Source organism: Cebus imitator, unplaced genomic scaffold (genome assembly GCF_001604975.1).
Source record: "Cebus imitator isolate Cc_AM_T3 unplaced genomic scaffold, Cebus_imitator-1.0 Scaffold271, whole genome shotgun sequence".
In the NCBI taxonomy this organism is placed as follows: Eukaryota; Metazoa; Chordata; class Mammalia; order Primates; family Cebidae; genus Cebus; species Cebus imitator.
This window is the reverse complement of record NW_016107586.1, coordinates 2,576,954-2,597,676: the sequence shown is the minus strand read 5'-3', so window position 1 is coordinate 2,597,676 and position 20,723 is coordinate 2,576,954. Positions and strand designations below refer to the sequence as shown.

Genomic DNA, 20,723 nt, shown 5'->3' with positions numbered 1-20,723 from the left:
ATTCAGCATATGAAGAACCAGAAAAATTGCAACTGACATGAGGCAACACAATAAATAAATAAAAATTTCCAAATAAAACAGGTATTGGAATTACCTGGAAAATATTATAAAACTGCTATTATAGAAATGTTTAAATAGACAGTTGTGAATACTGTTTAAAGAAACGAAAAATTAGACATAGAAAATACATAGAATATATTTGAAAACAAACAAAATTACATGGCTTTAAATATCACACAAGATGAGTTCAATAGCACTTTAGATATGGGAGAGAGTTTTGAAGACATTAGAAATTAATCTTAAAAATAGATTTTTTTAAATAAGATAACAAAATTCCTGGAAATATAACAAAAATTAACATGCTTACTAACGGAGTCTGAGAAGAGAAACATTTCAATAACACTTAAAAATCTAGTCTAACTTAGTTTTTGGAACAAAATATATGGCAATTGTAATAAAAACTTTTAACATTGCCTGGTGTGGGTTTTTTTTTTTTTTTTTTCATATGAGATACTCAGTAGAGACCTTAAGGAAAATTAACAGTCTTTTTAGAAGAGTGGAGGTGTAGAAGTCGATGTAATTTTAATTCCATTTTTAATTGTCCAGCAATTTGAGAGTCACAACTTGTAACAAATTCACAAAGTGGCCAAGTATAGTCTCTTCTGAATTGGAGTGTCTGATTTTACTATGCATTTATTTGAGACATTTGAGATGTATACATTTTTCTGTAATAGTTTTGATATTTCATGGATTACTTGCCCCACAATCATAATTCCATTGCCCCAGGATAAAGCATTACCTAATTGCAAATAATCCTGTTGCTCATTTGTTGCATGTTTACTTCAGATAACTTATGCTTAGGGAAAACTTTCATGTGCTTCGTAATATCTCTAGATTGAGTTCATAGTTGCAGGTATCTAAAGATTTGCCTTTAAAGACCTCAGGGATTGAATGAAATACCAGAAGCCGTGTCCCAAAATACAACCAGTTTTGTTTTCTTATGTTTGTAGTAAACAGTGTTAGAGTCAGACCCAATTAACCCAGAATATTTTTTAACCTTTCTGTGGTCAGAGGAATCATATTAAACCTGATAGTAAAAAAGAAAAAAAAAAAAACTTTAATTGGAAATGTTACAGTTGAAATGAAGTTTCATCTGATAGACCACAAACAAATGTTTTAGACATTAAAAAGTGCTCAAAGACCAGCTGCGTCCAGTCCCCCAAGTGCCGTTTTCTGAGTGCAGAACGGAGGGTGAGTCTTGAGCTGAGGCTGTGTCCCCAGCATCAGGTATTGTTTCCCCCCCCATTCTCCCTTCCTTGCCCGTTGCCCTTCACCCTTCTTTTTCTGTTTGCTGTGGCCTGGTTCAGTATAACATATCCATGAACTCTAGCATGGGCCTATGGACAGTCATAGCTGCAATCAGACTTTCTAAGCAAATGGGAGTGTGATATGCATATATGATAACCATTAGAAACTCTGCCACCTCAGAGAGGGAAAGTGAATTTCTTAATTTTTTTAGTTACAAGAGTCACTTCTTAGCCAACTGTCTAGAGAATGCAGAGTGAACAGGGGAGCAAGGAGCTGACAGCACAGCCCTGCCACAGGAAGCAGAACACACCTCTATCAAGTGTCACCTCCAGGAAGGCACCCCATCCCCACCCTCCCTTTTTTGGGCTCATATTTAGGCAAAGCTCAGAAACTCCCAACTTTCCCAGCTTTCCTAGGCTAGGGCTTGAACTAAGTAAAGAAGCCAAGGAGTTCAGATCTAGATAGCAGAGAAGTAAGTCTCATTCTAAAACATTGCAACTACTCTTATTAGAGTCCACCCATGAAGCTGTTTCAGATTGTGTATCCTTGACTGAATTCCATATGTATACAGTGTTCAGACTAAAACAAGCGTTGCTAGATTGGCCGTGCTGTCTCAGTAGGACATTGACAGACTCTAGCTTTCACCCTCTGGAGAGCTGTGACCTAAGTGCCACCTGCATGATGAGAACCGGTCCAGGAGCTGTCCTGCCACGGCTAGCTCACGGCTTGACAGCAACACTTCTCCTTCTCCGCCCAACATAGACTTGGTCACCTGAAAGTTAGAAAATCAGTAGGAAGTTAAACATATCTTGTGTCCTGTGGGGATCTCGGCTTGGGCAATTACGGCAACCGTGACCACTGCGAAGAAGGCTTCAAAGGTTAAGTCTTTTGTAAGACTATCCATTTATTTAACTTGTTTGCCCCATTTCAGCACCAGCTTGGTTCTCCTTTTTCTCCCTGCTTTGGCACTCTCCTTTCCTTCCTCACCGTGAAGAGGATTGTTATGCAAATTCTGCTTTTGGCAGTGTCTGCCTCGAGTAATTGACATTAGCCTGAAAAATGTCTCAGGCTTGCTCTGGAACAAATCACCTGCTTTTCTACTGAGCGTCAGCCTTGCAGCTCTCCAGAACATGAAAACATGCAGCAGTCAACACTTACCTTTGTCTCCTTTTTCTCCCTTGTGCCCTCGAGGACCAGGTGGCCCAGGATGACCTGGTGGTCCAGCAGGGCCCCTGTCACCTAGAAGGACAAATGGGGCATAACTAAGTAATGCATGAGTCTGGGAGCTGAGGGCACAGGTAGCCGGTGTGCCACCAGCACAGGAGCTGCTTTTCAGTAAGAGGTGGGTGTTACACAGGATCCGGGGGACTGGCTCTCTGCCACCACTTACCTTTGGGTCCTGGAGTGCCCATCTCTCCTTTTTGCCCAGGGGGTCCTTGAATGGCTCCATAAGCTGTAAAAGCAGGGTATCACTGGCTTAGAATAGCGATTGTGTGGCAGCTTGGGACATGAGTCATTTGTTCAGAGTAACAGAGAGATAGTGATGGACTTTGGACATGTAAGGAAACCAGGTTCAGAATTTTATAGAATTTTTCTAATTTTGAGCATCTCAAGTGTTAATAACTGGAGGTTTCTCATGAGACTGGTGTTTCTGGAGCAGACCTGTGGGAGCCTATGCAATGAGGCAGGTGCTGGAAAAGCAGTTGGATGCCCTTACTTCGGAAGAAGTCCATGAGGTCTGCAGTCACATTGCTGTAGGCAGAGAAGACCTTGCTGATGCCAGGTGGCCCCTGGGGCCCCGGCTGGCCTGGTGGGCCCTGGACAGTGTAGGCCATCCCTTGCAGTAGGCCCTGACCTGTAAAACACCAGAGCATGGGCACAGGAATTCGGGATTGACCAGCGCCCTCTTCAGCAGGAACACAGTGCCCTCCGAGTATCTAACGCCCAAAGCAGTTGAACTAGATCAAGCCGCAGCAAGGGTGAAGCCCTCCAACTGACACAGGTGTCTCCCTGCTGCAGGCCTGTATCAAAGTCTTGTTGACTGAGTAGCAGTGCTGTTAAGCTGCACAGGGAAGGGACTCTTAGCCAACGTCCTTCTCAGTCCCAGCAGAAAGACCAGCATGGTCCTATGACTCATTTGGGACCCAGAACGAGTTAGGTGTTGGGAAAGCAAAGTACAAAGCCCTCAGCATGCTCTGTTCCCCACAGCTCAGGTCCCAGGGCTTGGGCTCCGTGAGCTGAGCGGGCTGAGAACTAGGCTGGGGCTGCCTGTCCCCTCCAGTCCCTCCCTGTCTGATTCTGTCCTCACAGCCTGGGTGCTCCACAAATAGGAAAGCCAGTCTGGAGATGCTCCCATGCTCCTTCCCCCAGCACCAAGGCCTAAATGTCCCCACTTACGCTGCATGCTCTCTGATACCCGCACAGCCAGCTTATTGTAATCCAGACCTCCAGCAAAGTCAGCCCCGAATGGTCCGCCATTGCCACCATACATGCTGCCTTCTGCCCCATAGCCTCCACCTAGGCCGATGTCAGTGCCATAGGGCCCCCCGTCTCCTGCAGCTGCACCCCCTGTGCCCGTGGAAGAGCTGTAGGAGCTGCCCCGCCTGATGGACGAGCTGTGTGAGGAGGAGCTTCTGCTTCGACTGTGGGAGGCATCCGTGGACAGGTGGCGGCTGTCCCCAGGGGGTCCCTGTGGCCCAGGAGGGCCTGGGGGGCCAACAATGAAGCTGCGCACATCAGGACCTGCAGGGTAAGAAGCTGTTTGATAGGGAGCTCAGATCTTAGCGGAGAGAAAGAGTTAGGGAGTCTCTCCCAGGGTGTCAACTACCCTGAGAGACTGGAAGTAAACTTAAGGGTTCTTGTACCCGAGTGGGAGAATGATGTTGTAGAAGGAAACTGGGCTTACCCCACTGGTGGCTCTCATGTGTGTGGCCTCCCTGTCCCACTTACAGGGATAAGCAAGGCCTGCGGGGTGCCTGGTGGGGCATCACCGTCAGGGGCACCTACTTGTGAGGTAGCTGATCAGCTCACTCCGGAAACTGTCGCTGTTTTCAGCTGCGTAGGTTGCCAGAGCTCCTGAGACACCAGGGGGCCCTCGAGGACCTGGAGGACCAGGTGGGCCTGGAGGACCTGGGATGGATGACAAGCCGGCGGCTGGGCAGAGGAAAGAGGAAGAAAGGTCAGGCTCGTGCTGTGGAGGAAGCTGAATTCCCAACCTGTACTGGAGCGCTGTGAGCCCCTCCTGGAAAGGAGGGGATAAGGCCAGGCCTCCGGGTGAGGGGAGGAGAGAACAGCAGGAGGCCCAGAGCCTGCTGTTTCCTGGCATCATCCAGGAATGGCTGCTCCTGGGGCCCTCACTCCCAATTCTGAGCCTCATTCAACTCAGCCCTCCAGTCACTGAGAGGTAGAGCCCCAGGTTGGCCCTCATCACACTGGGCTACACCTGGGAGGGCCATCTCTCCCCATCTCTGTCCCTGCTACGGCTGAAGGCCCCCTCACCAGAACATATGGCGCTCTCCAGGACCCCGTGCCCAGCCCTGTACGAGCTCCAGGAGTGCTTGAACTGCCCTTGCTAAAACCCAAGTAAGCCCCCAAAGCCAGGCTGCATCCCCTGCCCTCCCATCCCACTCCACAGTGGCCTACTTTGTAAGTAAGAGGACAGGTCCTCCACGCTGATGCTGGACCACACATTGCCTGGGATCCCTGGTGGCCCCGGGGGACCTGGGGGTCCAATGATCCCTCTGAATTCAGATCCTGAGATACCAAGGAAGGTCACAGAGTCAGTCCTGGCCTGGGCCAGGGGGCTCTGTTTCCTCCCCAACCACTTGGACAATGTCCCCTGCTGGGCCTTACCTCGTAGCAAGGAGAGGAGCTCCTCATAGGAGGTTCCCGGCAAGCCAGGTGGCCCTGGGGGACCAGGAAGCCCAATGCTGATCCCAGAACCTAGGGATGTGATGGATTCAGATCAGGCAGGGGAAGACAGATGGAAACACCTGTCAGAGAGGAGGTCGGACACACGGGAGGCTTGGACAAAAGTGGGACCCAAGAAAGAGAAGAGAGATGGCAGGAAGAGAGGCAGAGAGGAGGAGCATCAAGGGAGGAGGGGAGGGCTCCGAGGGGCTGGAGAAGCAGGTCAAGGTGCCTGTGTGCTTCATTCTTCTGTGAGTGTGTGAGAGACAGAGAGAGAGAGTTGTATGTAGACTTCATACAAGACAGTGCCTGTAACCCCCTTTCCTTGCCATGCTTCTTGACCTGCCCCAGGCTCACAGGTTTGAACAGCTCTGAGCACTGCTTATTGGTGGGGTTGGTCCAGCCTGGCAGGTGGGGGTCAGTGGGGCGATCGTGAGGAAGTTCACCCTGCCGAGTCCTCATTCCAGGCCCTTCCCAACCACCCCTTCTGTAGACACTTACTCGACATGTAGCTGAGAATGTGACTACTCAGCTTTGCATAGTCCAAAGACAGAAGGGACCCATCTCCACTGGCTCCAGGTGGCCCCGGTGGACCCCGAGGGCCCATCAGGTACTGACGTAGGTACTGACGCACATCATCCCCTGGAGAGGAGAGGATGTACTAGCAGGACCCACCCAGGCCAAGGGGGTCCCACCCATGGTCCAGCCACAGTCTGGGCTCCCCTGCACAAACCAGCTCCTGCCTGACATTTGTGAGTTCTGGGTCCGCAGGCCCACAGTGGTCAGGGGGACACCAGCAAGCTGCCAGGTTCTGGAAGGGGCACCTGCCAGCTTGCCCGGCATGGGGGTTTGGGAGGACATTTCATGTCCTCTTTCCAGCCAGTTTGCTGACCCTGCCAGCAGATCACAGCAGTAAGTGGCTCTTTGTCCCAAAGGATTTCCTCCCTCTTGCAGCCCTCCCAAGGCTCAGATGAGGACAAGATTTGCCTGACAAGTGAGGTCAGGAGAAAGCAAGGATGGTCCCACACTCGGTCCCCTCCCAGGTGACTCACGCTGCAGCACAGCCAGGATGTCTTCAGAAGAGATGGAGGACGAGGAGGACAAGTTGATGCTGTACCCCGAAGCTGTCGGGAAGAAAACCTCAGGTTATCTGCTTAGCAGGTACTGAAGCAACACCCTCATTTTTCCAGAATCTGAAGGTCCTGGTTACTGAGCTGTTTGTCTTTGTGGGAAATGGATGAATGGGGTATTATGAGGCTATTGTGAAAGCATAACAAGGTCAAATGTTTTTGGGTTTTTTTTCCCCCTTTGGTGAGAAATGCAGTTTACTTTCAAGAACATGCTTTAGCCTAATGCCTGCGAGATAACTGCCAACCTTCATGCACAGGCAGGAAGAACCCATAATTAGGAACACATTAGTTGACTGCAGGAAGCCTCACTCTGTGGCTCTCCAACATGGTTGCCCTGAATCTGAACAGACCCTTGTTGACACTGTATCCCAGTGGCCCAAATATTGTGAATTCAGAATTAAAACTCATATTCCAGAGAAGGGCAAAGCAAACAGCAAATGAGGAGATAAGGCTCTGGGAGCAAAAGCAGACCCATAGGAGGAAGGTGCCAGGCGCAGGGCGCAGGGAAAGACTTACTCTGCAAGTAGCTCACAACTTGGCTCGCCAGCCTTGAATAGTCGAAAGTCTCGCCTGTGATGGTGGTGACAGGTCCTGGGGGACCAGGTGGGCCTGGCGGGCCCTGAACTCCAGATAGGTAAGACCTAATACTGTCACCTGCCAACAAAGGAACAAAGCAAAGTCAAGCCTGTCCCCAAGAGGACATGTTCTCCTACAGAAGTGACCCAAAGTACATGATAACATGCCTGCCACACCCCAGACATGGACCCAAGGCTGGGCCAGGAGGGAGCCTAGACTCCCCTCACTGTCCTTCCCATAATTATAGATGGAGAAACTGAGGCAGAGGCCTGAGTTGGGTCAGGTGGCCAATGAGGGCTGTGGGGCAGCAAGACTCCAGCCGGCCACCATTTGACAAATGAGCCTGTGCAGTGAGGTGTGGAAGCATGTGCGTGCATGTGGGTGAGTGCCTGCCCCAGCCTCCTACCCAGTGTGTGGGACAAGGGTGAGGTTGTGTCAGGGGCAGCTATGAGAAGGCTGGTGTTGGGGAGCTCATAGGCCTGTAGGCCTGGCTCCACAGGGGGAGGACCTGGGCCTGGCAGCACAGACTGTTTCCCTCAATACGTGCGCGCGCACACACACACACACACACACACACGTTGCCCTACGTCGTCCCATGTCTCTGTGATGATAGCACAGCTCCCTTGCACAGAGACTGTATCTCCACGTTCTTGTCCCCACAGCTTGAGGCGGCCAGCCACTCACTCTGCATGTACTCAGAGATGTACTGCTGAATCTCCCGGCCAGAGCTGCTGATGGAGCCTGGAAGCCCAGGGGGCCCAGGGGGACCTGGCGGGCCTGGCACGTACATGGTGCTTGATGATGCCCCTGCAGGAAACAGAAAGTGTCCTGCGTCGGTTCCTCCACCCTAGGGTCAGACAAACAGGGACCCAGGCATAGCTTTCATGATCTGAGGAGGGAGGGTCTTCTCAGGGGGAGAAATAGGATAGTGGCAAGAAGCGTCCCCAAGAAGAGAGGAAAGGAGAGCCTGTAGCAGCCACTGTCTGAAAGGGGCACAGTGAGGGAGCTGCCCCCGGCCAAACTGCCCTTTCCTTCTGCAACCTGCTGAAGGAACCCCAACATTGCATCCCCCTTCTCTGAACTCCCCAGCACCCAGGGTGTGTCTGTTCTCCATCATGCAGTGTCTGCATTGTTAGGTATCATGTAACCTCCGTAAGGGCAGCTCATAGGTCCTAGCACATGGAGAAGAATCAACAATGAATCACGGAGAAATGAATGAATGAATAGAGCAACATCCTCATTGGAATGATCAGCCTTCACCAGAGGAAGGGGAAAAGAACTTTGGTCACTTTCAGTTCTTACCTCCAGAAGGACCACCAGGAATGCCAGGAGCCCCTGGGACACCTGGATCACCTGGAATCCAAAATGAGAAGTTTGCATCACCTCCCCCCAGGAAGCCTTCCCTGGTTAAGCCAAACCACAATTATTAGTGTGTGGCTCAACAATTGTCCCATGTCTCTTGGCCTCATTTTTGTAATAATACTATAGTTCCCTTGGACAGAAACTATATCTCCATGTCCTTATCCCTTCCTCCCTCTGGCCTTTCCTTCCTCCAGCCTCTTCTCTCTCTCAAGACTTCACACTGATAAAAGTACTTGCTGCCGTCTCTTCAGGCTCTGGGCACCAGGCTCACCCTCACTCCTCACCACCTCGGCTGCTCCCTCACTGACCTTTGTCACCTTTGGGTCCCTGGGGGCCAGGTGGGCCTGGTGGTCCCTGAAGGTTGAGTCCGAGAGAACCAGACCCTAGAATTCAACAACACACACAGTGCAGTCAGCCAGGGTTTGCAGAGGCTCTGGCTAAAGCCAGAATGGCACGGGGCTCAGTCCTTACCTGAGGTTGAGACACCTGGGAGGCCTTGCTCGCCTGAGGACACACCAAGAGAGGGACACTCAGTCTCACTTTTCTCACCCACTATTGGCCCCTTAGAGACTCCCCAAGATCTATGATTGCTGGGGTTGCATTGCCCTTTGGGCAGTACCTAGAGCTGTCCCCTCCTCCCACAAATGCAATTGCACTACACCCCTGCGTGCATGTGCGTACACACGCACTTGCACTACACCCTGCACACACACACTTGCTTTACCCCTCTACCTGCACTTTACACCCCTGCACACACACACTTGCACTACATTCCTGCAACACACACACCCTTGCATTACACCCCTGCACACACACACTTGCATTACACCCCTGCACACACACACGTGTACAACTCATGCACACACACTTGCTTTAAACCCCTGCACACACACAAACTTGCATTACACCCCTGTGCACACACATGTACTACACTCATGCACACACACATTTGCTTTACACCCCTGCACACACAACTTGCTTTGCACCCCTGCACACACATACTTGCATTACACCCCTGCACACTCACACTTTCTTTACACTCCTGCACACACACACTTGCTTTACACCTCTGCACACACACACACTTGCATTACATCCCTGCACACACACACACACTTGCTTTACACCCCTGCACGCACACTTGCTTTACACCCCCGTGCACACACATACTTGCATTACACCCCTGTACACATACAAACTTGCTTTACACCGCTGCACACGTGCACACACACACACGCTTTACACCCCTGCACACACACCCACACTTGCATTACACCCCTGCACATACTCAACCATTCCTAGAGACACTCTGCTCTACTCTTCCTTATTTGTACCTAGTGACTTTCTAACAAGCTTAAAGCTCTTGGAAGGTGAGCTTTTGCCACCCCTCCCTCTACCCCAGGTGTCATTTAATGTGAGCTCTGCTGTACCTTGGTGTCCTCTGGGGCCTGGAGGACCTGAGGGAAAAAGGCAGAGAGCTATGAGGCAGGGCCGTGGGAGGACATAAGAGGAGTTGGGGTGGGTGCCGCCTGCAGACCAGCGCCTGCTTTCTCTTGGGAGTGAGCCCAGGTGTCAGGCAGGACATAACAAAGGGGCCAGGGCCTGGTAGAGAGCAGGGCAGGGTCGGGCTGCTGAATTCAGTGGCCCAAACACCCCAGGATGACCTGAACCAGCTTTTCCTAACCTTGACTCTATCCAGATATATCACTGGACAGTGGTATGATTATCAGGATCTGGTTACAAGAGGCCTGAGGTCTGTAAAAATAGCCAAACTTTACCCTGACCAGGGGCCCACAGAGCCTCAATCCCCCTTCTAAGAACCCCACCTTCTTAGAAACATGGAAGTGGGTGAGAAGAGGTGTCTTCCCTGGCAGCTGAGCCCTTGCAAGGCCCCGGTGAAGAGCCCTGGTCCTCTCCTCCTTTTCCCAAACACATCTTTCGCCTCGTCTAGAACAGAGGCCCCATGTCCACCCTGAGAGGAAGTCCTCCGACTGGGCCCACCATCCTGCATTCTTGCAGGGCATGACTTACCTTGCTGTCCTGGGAGACCAGCTGGGCCAGCAGGGCCTAGAAATGGGGTTGCGGAGGAAAAGGCTAAATCGTACCTGTAGGGTCATAGGAAGAACTGAAGGAAGGGCAGTCGCCAGGCATAATTCCTCCCAAGGCATGGAACAGAGACCCAAAGAGGCCACTTCGTTTGAGGGCAATAAGAAATTTGAGACCAGCCCTGTGGTCCAGCTGCATGAGAACATCTCTGACAGGTACCAGGACCCTGGGGCAGGCGGGACTGCCCTCCCTGCTACTGTCCTTTAATGGTTAGGGACTTCTACATGCCCCCATGTCCTCCTCCTCACTGGAGCTTGTCAGGAGGGAAGGCTGGTACATTCTGGCATTTGTTGTGATAAGTTATTTCATTTGCACATAAAAATGTAAAATAATTAAAAATACGTATAACAAAACAACAGGCACTTTGGAAAGGTAGGAAACAAATTGTCCGCAACTCTTCAATTAGTGGGCATTTATTTTATTTTCTTCTAGCATTTTTTCTTTTTTATATCTTATAAAAATACAGTTACAACCACAGAGCAGGCATTATTGAATGTCCTGCTCTTCAATAAACATTTTATCTTGTAACAACTTTGTTTGGAAGTGTTTTTGTCACCATCTTACTTGGGGATATTTTCTTCAAATAGATACCTGACATTTTTGTTGCCCTGGATGCAGGATGTCAAGTTGTTTTCCAGGAGGAAACAAAGGGCTCAGGGGCTGGGTGTTCTGACTGGCCACAGGCTCTGGAGGTAGAACGATCTGAGCCAAATTCTTTGTCCTGCTGCTTATTGGCCATGGGAACTTGGGCAAGTCAGTTACCCGCTCCAAGCCTCGGCTTCCCCTTCTGTAAATGCTGATTGCACATCAGCCTCCTATGCTGTGAAGTAGGATAACTGATCTACCTCATTTCTGAGAATGCAAGAGTTTACCTTTCTCAGGTCAAGCTCCTTATTCTCTTTGCCAGGTTCAGTTCCTGGCCTAGGTTTCAGGATCTGAACAAATATGGCTAGAATCACTACTTCCAAGACCTACTGCTGATTTGGGGCAAAGCAAGAAAACCGACTGACCTGGGGCACCTGGAGGTCCTGGGGGTCCCATGGCTCCAGGAGGTCCTGGGGGGCCTGGGACGGTGAGCGTCGATGACCCCTCTGAAAACAGAAGGCACATGAAACATTTAGTCCTACCCTTCTCACTCAGAGGCGCTGGGACCCGAGCCAGGCTGTGGTGGGCAGGCTGGTGTTTCTTCTTATTACTGCTGAATTTCCCTCCTTCCCCCTCTACTGATCCAGAAAGCTCCCTGCCACATCCTGCCCAGAGCACCGCAGAGCCAAGGTAGGTGCCCAGCATAAGAAAGGCAGGAAGGAGGGTCCCTCTAGGACCTGCCTACCTGAAGTCACGATCTTGCCTGGAGCTCCTGGTTCACCTGGGAAGGGAGGAAAAGGCTGAGAGTAGTTGTTCTGAGGATCAATTAGTGGCTCAATAAGCTATTTTCAAGGCTTCTGATTGCATTTGGGACCCACTTCTGGGCCTCTCACCCACAGACTAAAGGCATTTTAATGAACTGAAGGGAGGCATGCAGGATGCATTAAGCCTAATTGCTCAGCTGGAGCCCCCAGAGGCCAGAGCATCCGTCTTCATTCAGAGAAGTGTCTTCACTTGAGGATGTGGAAAGCTTGCCTTTCAGTGAACCCAGAATGAGGCTGACTGGAAAGTCCTTCACACTCCCACATTCCATCACTTCTGCCTGGGAATTGCCTTAGGTGGGAAAGTTACTCAAACGTCAAAGGACAGAGGCGATGAGCCCCCCTCCCCTACCCCAGGTAGAGCAGGATTCCCAGAGTGCTCTGTGGCACAGTTGTAGGGGCTGTGCAGGATTTAAAAGGGGGCTCTGCAGTGCGTTAAGTCTGAGAAGCTCTGAGTTATATAAAGGTTAACAAGATCTCTTTTCTGCTTCATGTCTCAGAGCATTGAAAATGAAAGTGTGAGGCCGGGTGCGGTGGCTCAAGCCTGTAATCCCAGCACTTTGGGAGGCCGAGGCGGGTGGATCACGAGGTCAAGAGATTGAGACCATCCTGGTCAACATGGTGAAACCCCGTCTCTACTAAAAATACAAAAACATTAGCTGGGCATGGTGGCGCGTGCCTGTAATCCCAGCTACTCAGGAGGCTGAGGCAGGAGAATTGCCTGAACCCAGGAGGCGGAGGTTGCGGTGAGCCGAGATCGCGCCATTGCACTCCAGCCTGGATAACATGAGTGAAACTCCGTCTCAAAAAAAAAAAAAAAAAAAAAAAAAAAAAAAAAAAAAAAAAAAAAAAAAAAAAAGAAATAAGAAAATGAAAGTGTGTGTGGAGGCCTTTTGAGAAGAGGACATTCCCAAACCTATCGACCGGATACAGTGCTGAGAACTGGCAATCCATGGACTCGCTTGCGGAAACCATTCTTTAGGGGCCCTTTTTTCCCCAAGTTCAGTGAGCAATTCAGTCATTCACACATGAAAGGAGAATATTACTGTCTCTCTAAGGGAAAGCAGAGGGATGGTCTCTGCTCACCATCCTTCAGCCAGGGCTCATGAACAGAGAGGAGAAAGCACTTGAGTCTGTTTTGTTGGGATGCAATCCAACATTAGGTAAAATGGCCCCTCTTGTGCATGTTGTCCGGGCAGGGTCTGAACTCCCCCTTGGATAGGAAGTCACAGGCCCTCAAAAAGGGAGGGTTTCTGTTATCCTAGGAAATTCCAAAACCTATGAGACTCTTACAAAAGATATCATCCATTCATGAACAGATCCGTGGACCTAGCGTGGTCTGCCTGGGATGTATAAACTCGGCTATCACTATTTTGGAATTACATTTAGTTAGCCCTAAAGAACTCCTTGGCCCAACCAGTCTTTGGAAATCATTTATGGAAAATGGTTATTTTAGGGTCCCACCAAGAGGGACAGTGACTGCCGTGACAGAGCACAGCTCCATAGAATGTTAAAGTTCAGGAGCGTGGTGGGATCATAGGAACAGAAAGAGAAAGACCATCCCCGAGACTGGATCCCTGAACTTGCTCAGGGTTGGGGCTGATAGGCAGAACTGGATGAGAGGGTCACTGTGTGCACAGGCATCACCACATTGCCCTAGCCAGACCCCTGAGGATGGGCTCCCTCTGAGTACCCTGACTTGCCCTCTCAGTAGCATTTGAACACTCCTCTCTGCCTGTACTAAAGCCACCACTCGGGAAGGGCCTGGTGTAGCCATTCACACCAAGGCCGATGTGAATGATAAGGGCAAAGGTGGCTCCTGCCCCAGGGGAAGAGATTTGTTCGGAGGGGACCAAGCCTACATGCCAGGGGGATGAAGCACTAATGGGGGCATTTAGAGGCAAAACAGTGCATAGAAAGGCTTTGAGGGGGCAGTGCCTTTCCAGAACCTCCTGCAACAATGGCCTGGAGACATCCAAGTAAGAAAGCAACGCTCATGTTTGTGGGGTGGGTGTTTGGGGAGAGGTGGGGCTTGAGGATTCAGGGCTTGGTTCACAAATCCCTGGGCTCCCAGCCTCACAGCCCTCTGCCAGAACCACTAGATGCCACTGTTGATCCAGGCTCTGGCCAAAGAAAGCCCTCCCTCCTGTCCATCCCTTCCTTTTATAAAAATGGCCATTGAAAAGAAAGAATATCTCATTTGGAAATTCACTTACCTTTTATTCCTGGTTGACCGGGGGTACCAGGAAGTCCTGATGTGATTAGAACAAGTAAGTTAGGATGATGAAGGCCCAGCAATTCCAGACACCCTCGGGTAGTAACTAGTGCACTGTCACTCAGGACAGCCACACTGCTGATTGAAACCCTGAGACCTTTTGCTGTCTGCTTTAGTCTAGACAGTCACGCCTGAGGAGCCTCTTGTTCTGAGCCCTTGTCCCTCTTTGGGAAATGGGGCAACAGCTTGGCTTCAAGTGGGCAGAGGCACATGGACTCAGCTTTGGGGGGTTCCATCCCTCAGGGTCATGAGTCACCTGGAGACTGCAGAGCGGCCTCTGTCTCCCCTCTCCCCTGCAGAGGAGGAGCTGGGCTTCCTGTGTCCAATGCAGCAACGCCCTCTTGCCTTCAGACACTGAACTCCTCTGTGAGAGCATCGGAAGCATGTCCCTGTGCATTCAACTGCTGGGGGGCCTGATGCCTGATTACATTTTCAATCTTTGCCTAATTTCTTTCAGGAAATTAGGGGATAGGTGTAGTGAGCTTGTCCATTATAGGGGCATAATGGTCCAACTACAGGACAGGCTTTAACACTGAGGCTGTTCCAGAGAAACTGGGCTTTCCTGAACAAGGCTGAGCACCCATGCCCTGCCAGGCCAGTGGGGGAATTTGGGCCTCTAGCAGGAGCTTTGCTATGGGCTTGGGGTTCCTCTCAGATTCCTATACCCAAGGGGAACAGGGCATAGGAAGACAAAATTGGCACACAATCTAATCTCATTTCTACTAGAATGGTGTTCTAGATTGTTCTGTGCCTATTTTTCCTTCCTAAGGTGCTTCTCAAGGCTCACAGTGAAAGGGAGTGTATGCCAGGGAGTTGGAAAGGAGAGAAAACTGGTGACTTCAGGAAAACCCTGGCCTAAGCAGCTACCCCAGGAGGAGGTGGGGGGCAGCAGGTGGGAGTGATCCAGTGACTCACCCTGAGGTCCCTGGGGTCCTGTGAGACCTGCAGAAAATCAGACACAAGAGGGAAAAGTTGAAGGGTTGAGGCTGTCCCTGGTAGCCACACCCATGCCTGCAGAAACCGGTGGACATTGCAGTGGAGGGGTCAGTGGGTACAGGAGGACATGCCTCATGCCGGGGCAGCCAGCCGCCGGGGCAGCCAGCCTCCGTGGCCCTCCCAGCTCTGAATGGAGAGCAGTGGTCTTTTGGCTTTGCAGATAAGTGACCCACTGCTTTCTCAGGCAATGGTTCTGAGCCTTTTGGGTTCACAAACCCTTTTGGAATCTGAGGAGAGCCATGAGCCCAGAATGCTCAACACTCATGGACCCCAATGCTGTCCCAGGGTCCCTTTCTATGTCTCCTGTCTGGGCACCCACCAAAGGAGGCTGAGGGGGCCCCTACTCTCAGAAGCCCCAATGAATGCTCACCCGCCCTGACCACACAGCTTTCTTTGCTGGTTTTCATTTGTTCTTCCTGCAGCCCTGAGAATTTGCTCTTTGCTCTTGGTGGAGTCTCTAACAATGGCTTCCACCTTAGCCTGGTGGGTGTTGGTGGGGGTCCAGGTACAGCCCCAGGAGAGAAGGACAACAGGGGAAGGGCTCAGAGGAGCAAGATAGTGAGGTGACATTCAAGTCTACAATTTTAAGAGTGTCCTTCCCCCTTTCTAGAACTCCTTGTATTCAGCTGTTAATCTCACTCTTCTGAATTGCCAGACTTAGTTACTCAGAGGTGCCAGGGCCTATAGCCACTGCACACAAAACAACCTAACACTATGGCAGTTCCCTGCTGAGCTGCTGGAGGAAAATGGGATAAAGCACACACAGGTACATTTGTGCACACGTGCATGCACACACACACAACCATGCACATACACACCCTGTCCCCCACTACCCACACACCTGTGCATGCACACAAACACACACACACACACACACGCCTACATCCACACACACAAAGCACACACACACTAAGCAGGGCCATGGCTCCTCTTCTTGCTCTGATACCTGGCTTTCCTGGGTTTCCAGAAGGTCCTGGTGGGCCACGGATTCCAGGCATCCCTGTAAGACCTTGTTCACCTAGAGAATGACCAACATGGAAGGGTTTACTTTTAGGAAGACTAAACTGGTCATCACATCTGAGCCGATAGGGTTTTCCTAATTGACTTGCTGGCAAGTAGAAAGGAGAAGGGGAACAGAACTGGACACTGCACATGCCATACACTCCTCTGGCACTATGTTAAGGGGACTGGGGGCTGCATGCTGGGACATGGGCTGTGATGGGAGTGAGGCTAGAGGCAGCAGATCGGTGACCAACCTCTTGGGCCTTGGTGTCCATCTGGGCCAGCAGGACCTGGTAAGTAGAAGCAAGGTCTGTCAGTTGCTCCTGGAATGACTTCTGTGATTCCTCCCTCTCCTGCCTCAGTGGCCTTGAAGCCCATTGTCTCCCAGGAGTCCACAAAGCCATTAGCCATGGGACAGCCCTGTCTGTCACACTCTCTGGATACAGTATTATCCCTGCCTCTTCTCCTAAACCAGCAATTGTCTCTTTTCCTGTTGAGAATTGTTCAGTGCCTCCTCATTGCACCTCGAAGTCATGGATGGATTAAAGTAGATTTTCATGACATTGAGCCTCTATGCTCAATGCTTGTTGCATTTACTTGAAGGCCTAGAAGTCAAGGTCCTCCATAGTCTTGTCTCCTCTGCTCTAGGCATTATTGTAACCTCTATCCAAAACAGTGGCCTTCTGGGACCATGTCTTGCTCTTTCCCATTTCTTTGTCTTTCCCTGCTCGTGCCGTCATCCCTGCATGGAATTTTCCAAACTGGTCATGATTAACATCTTTCAAACTTGTTGGAACCACCTAAAATGCCCCCCTCCTCCATCCTTCCTGTTGGAAGAAATTTCTCCTTTGACTGTATCCTCACAGTGCTCTGTACCTTGTATGACACTTGTCACCTCATGTAAGCCTTATCTCCCCTTGAGGCAGGTAAAGCATCTCACTTGCCTAGCACGGTGTCAGCACTAACAGCTGGGTAAGTGAACGAGAGTGAAAATGCTACATCTCTACAGGTGGGGCTTAAACCCTTCTCGGGTTTGATGCTCAACACTGGCTTTCTTTTTTTTTTTTTTTTTTTTTTTTTTTTTTTTTGATCTTTTTTTTTTTTTTTTTTGTTTGAGAAATGGATTCTTGTTCTGTCACACAGACTATAGCATAGTGGTATAATATAGCTCATTGCAGCCTCCAACTTCTGGGTTCAAGTGATCCACCTGAGTCCCTGGGATTTCAGGTGTGAATCACTGCAACCAGCTACCTCTGAGATTCTTGGTCAGTTTCTGCAGCCAGGCTGACAGGCACCTCAGTAAAGGTCAGCAAAAGGGTTAAAATCTGGATTTGGCCATGAGACTAGCCCTGGGATTCCTGGAACACATGAGGTTCCTAAGGACTTCACCACTGTCTTCCCCAGGGAGTGGGGAGCTCACAGCCAGCTCTTAGGTGAATGGGCCATGCCCTACAAGGCCTCTCCCAAAGAGGAAAGAAACCCACAGAGGTACCTGCAGCTCTCTGAGCCCCAGAAAGGATGCCCAGACACAGAAATGACTGGCCAAAGGAGACTCAACCAGGGGTGAGCAGATTAGAGAGCAGGAGAGGCAGCTCTAGAAGACGGATTTCTTCAGGGTTGTGGTGACCCCCCCCAATGGGGAACTCATTGCATCCATTCCTTTGGGACACTTACCCATTGCCCCTTTAGCTCCAGGCTCACCAACAGCACCAGGCAAACCTCTCATGCCAGGCTCGCCTGCAAAGGAGAAAGAACTAGTTGGTTGGACACTTGCAAGCTGTGTATACTTCCACAACGGTAGTCTGCTCCCTCCTTTACCTTCCCCCCATCCAAGCCCTGCCCCTCCTTAGCAAGAAGAGGTCAAGGAGGCAGCTTTTGCTTTGCTTCCAAGGTCAGGGCCACTTGGCTCCCCTGGGCAGTGGCATGGGCTAATCCAGAAACCACACCTAATCAGAACCATGGGCATGCACATGAGTCTATTTCCTTGAAAACTGAAAACCACACCTTGAGTCACAGCTTTATTACTATCAATTTCCTTTTCAATCCTGCCAGTTGGCAGGAGGTCAGTGGTTGAGAGGATACCAGTGGTGCAAACTTCCTGCTGCTTCGGGAACAGCTTAATTTTCTCAACCGTGTTCCCCAAAAGAATCAGAGACAACTCTCTATTTTCTTTTTTTGCTCCAAACATTTACTGTTTGGACTATACATTTGGATACCTCCTTGTCCTCCATTCCAGGCTTTATTTTCTCTTGTCTTATGCTTTTTTTTTTTTCTAGATTACAAGTACCCTGAAGGGTTTTAAACAGATTTTGTCTCATACTTCTGGATGGATTTGCAAAGGTCATGGATGGATTAAAGTAGATTTTCATGACAGACTGACCTGTGAGACCTCGAGGTCCTTTCTCACCCTGGTCACCTAAATAAACAAGGGCGAGGGGGAGAAAACCACTGTTGTGAGCAAAGAAAACAATCTCACCCAATAGCAGGGTCCCCAGCTGCAGGATAGTCCTCACTGTATCTCTGAACTCCTGCCAGCGGATGTTGGTGAGGACACAGCATTAATGCAGCCAAAGGAGCACATCTGATCTTTGGCAGAGTCAGGACCCACCCACAAACTGAGCCCCCAGCCCCTGCTGTTGCAACTTGGTGCCATGGACACAAGAGGACAGATGCCTTGGAATGCTGTAGCCTTACCACCTTGAGAGCCACTTACCACCTCAGAACTTAAGGGGATGTTAGTGCTTGGTTTCCCCTCTTTGTGCCTCAGTTTCCCTATCTGAGAGGTTGAATTAGAATGAGATATTGGATCCCTCTCATTCCAGGGTCCGCAGCCAAGGTCTTGTGCACCCTCTGACCCTGTAGTAAGGGTCCCATCTGGGCTTGTAGGAGTGAGGCAGGCCCTAGTAATGACCAAGCAGCAGTGAGTGATGTACCTTTAGGTCCTGGTGGTCCCATCGGTCCTTTGTCACCTAAAAAGGAAATGGACACCTTGGTGTAAAATGCCCTGCAGGGGACAACCAGGAAGAGGCAATGTCTGTCTCTGAAGACAGGCTCCCCCAATCCTGACTTCACCTTCCCCTCTGACACTTGTCGGCCTGCATAGGCTGTGGGCTCTGTCCATCAGATCCTCACTGTCCCTCCCAGATCTCCCTTCAGCTTACCTTTGACACCAGGAAGTCCCACTTCACCTTGGAGCCCTTGGAGACCTACAGGACCTGCCCAGCAGAAGAAACCATACACGCAGATGAGTATCCCTAGCTTTGGAATGATTAGACATGTATGCACACACATGCACACATACAGGCACACACGTGCACACACCCTAAAGTGAAAGTCAAAGGATGCTTCCCATGGACTCCTTCCCAAGTCCTGGCTAAGTCATTTTGGCCCAGGTTCCTTGCCCCTGCTGATGAACAGGCATTGGAACACATTGTAGAGCCTTGGCAGAGGCATTGGCCATAGCTCAAGATTCTCAAGACAGCAGGACAAGCTCTGTGGCCCATAGGGGACAAGACAGAGGCAGGTGCTTGCTCAGATGAAGACAGAATGGGGACTTCCACTGCTGAAGCTGCTGGAGGGTCTCAGGTCCAAAGCCAGGTCAGAAGGGATCTGGACAGGACCCATCAGGGAGGCCAACCTCTGCCAGAGGGGACACATATGCAGATTTGAATTCTGTATCTCTAAGAGGCTAGATTTATAATTGCTTCTTTTGCTTTAAAAATATTTGGTTTTCCTTTTAACATTGCCACCTTTGCTCCAGAAACAGAACCCATTTACAAGAAGCAGCACACTGACCTGGGGGTCCCTGTGGGCCAGGAGAGCCGCTGGAACCTGAGAAGGAGGATGAGACGGCGATCAGCAGAGGGGCAGGTACAGGCAGGGATATCTGGCCCCAGAGCAGGGCAGGTGGGGGTTGGGGACACTGTCTTCCAGGTGAGGGCTGTGTGAGTGTGCATTGCAGGCCAGGAGTGACCCCAGTGCATGTCCTCCTTAGGGAGGGGGCTGCAGCTGGGTGAGATCAAATGACCTTTGCTCTTTCCTGGTCAGAGTAGAACATTTGGGCTGAGGCTATAGAACATTTGGGCTTTGAGAAGGGACCCATTCTCCCTGGGTTGCCCAGACATGTTACTTTTGATGTGTGCACCTAGGCCACAGTCAGTCAAGGAAATGGTCTAATTTCTGATTTCCTGAATGATCCATCTACCCGCTTAGGGATCACATAACAGGGCCATTGAAGAGAGATGGAAACATAGCCCCAAGCCCATTATGGGGCTAAACTTACAGCCCTGATCTTGACTCCCCAGGGACTGCTTTGTTGGGGGATGCTCTTTAGACCCACCCACCACTCCTGCACAGGCCTGGGCCAGGGGGTTAGGGCTGTCTGGGGTCCCAGGGCCTGCTTCTCTGTGATCCATCCAGAATGTGGCTTCCCCTCTGGCAAACTGATTCCTTCATGCACACTGGACTTACCTTTGGGACCCACAGAACCTGGGACACCAGGTGGGCCGTGAGGACCTGGTTCACCAGCAGCCCCTGTGGAGAAATGGAGGGATGAGTACTTTGGGAGAGGCCCCAGTGTGACAGCCCCCCTATCCTGGCACTGCCATTTGGAGGGGATGCTTCCCACCCTGCTAGTGGTCTTGGATCCATTTG

At 50.7% G+C, this 20,723-nt stretch overlaps 1 protein-coding gene across 1 annotated transcript in view; it reads right to left on the bottom strand.

Moving 5' to 3' along the window:
• Positions 1-561: 561 nt before the first annotated feature.
• COL17A1 (collagen type XVII alpha 1 chain) overlaps positions 562-20,723 on the bottom strand; it is a 55,079-nt gene continuing 34,917 nt past the window's right edge. The window contains exons 24-52 of the mRNA XM_017500821.2: positions 20,541-20,603; positions 19,866-19,901; positions 19,232-19,285; positions 19,004-19,039; positions 18,451-18,486; positions 17,745-17,807; positions 16,325-16,360; positions 16,015-16,086; positions 14,988-15,014; positions 14,014-14,049; positions 11,722-11,757; positions 11,402-11,482; positions 10,317-10,352; positions 9,716-9,742; positions 8,757-8,789; positions 8,594-8,668; positions 8,226-8,276; positions 7,608-7,730; positions 6,864-7,001; positions 6,270-6,341; positions 5,719-5,859; positions 5,161-5,250; positions 4,951-5,061; positions 4,315-4,461; positions 3,706-4,050; positions 3,026-3,163; positions 2,699-2,761; positions 2,467-2,547; positions 562-2,080 (exon numbers count right to left, since the gene is read on the bottom strand). Coding sequence (XP_017356310.1) covers positions 2,028-2,080; positions 2,467-2,547; positions 2,699-2,761; positions 3,026-3,163; positions 3,706-4,050; positions 4,315-4,461; positions 4,951-5,061; positions 5,161-5,250; positions 5,719-5,859; positions 6,270-6,341; positions 6,864-7,001; positions 7,608-7,730; positions 8,226-8,276; positions 8,594-8,668; positions 8,757-8,789; positions 9,716-9,742; positions 10,317-10,352; positions 11,402-11,482; positions 11,722-11,757; positions 14,014-14,049; positions 14,988-15,014; positions 16,015-16,086; positions 16,325-16,360; positions 17,745-17,807; positions 18,451-18,486; positions 19,004-19,039; positions 19,232-19,285; positions 19,866-19,901; positions 20,541-20,603 — 2,300 coding nt within the window. The 3' untranslated portion in view covers positions 562-2,027. The remainder of the gene's footprint in view (positions 2,081-2,466; positions 2,548-2,698; positions 2,762-3,025; positions 3,164-3,705; positions 4,051-4,314; positions 4,462-4,950; positions 5,062-5,160; positions 5,251-5,718; positions 5,860-6,269; positions 6,342-6,863; positions 7,002-7,607; positions 7,731-8,225; positions 8,277-8,593; positions 8,669-8,756; positions 8,790-9,715; positions 9,743-10,316; positions 10,353-11,401; positions 11,483-11,721; positions 11,758-14,013; positions 14,050-14,987; positions 15,015-16,014; positions 16,087-16,324; positions 16,361-17,744; positions 17,808-18,450; positions 18,487-19,003; positions 19,040-19,231; positions 19,286-19,865; positions 19,902-20,540; positions 20,604-20,723) is intronic.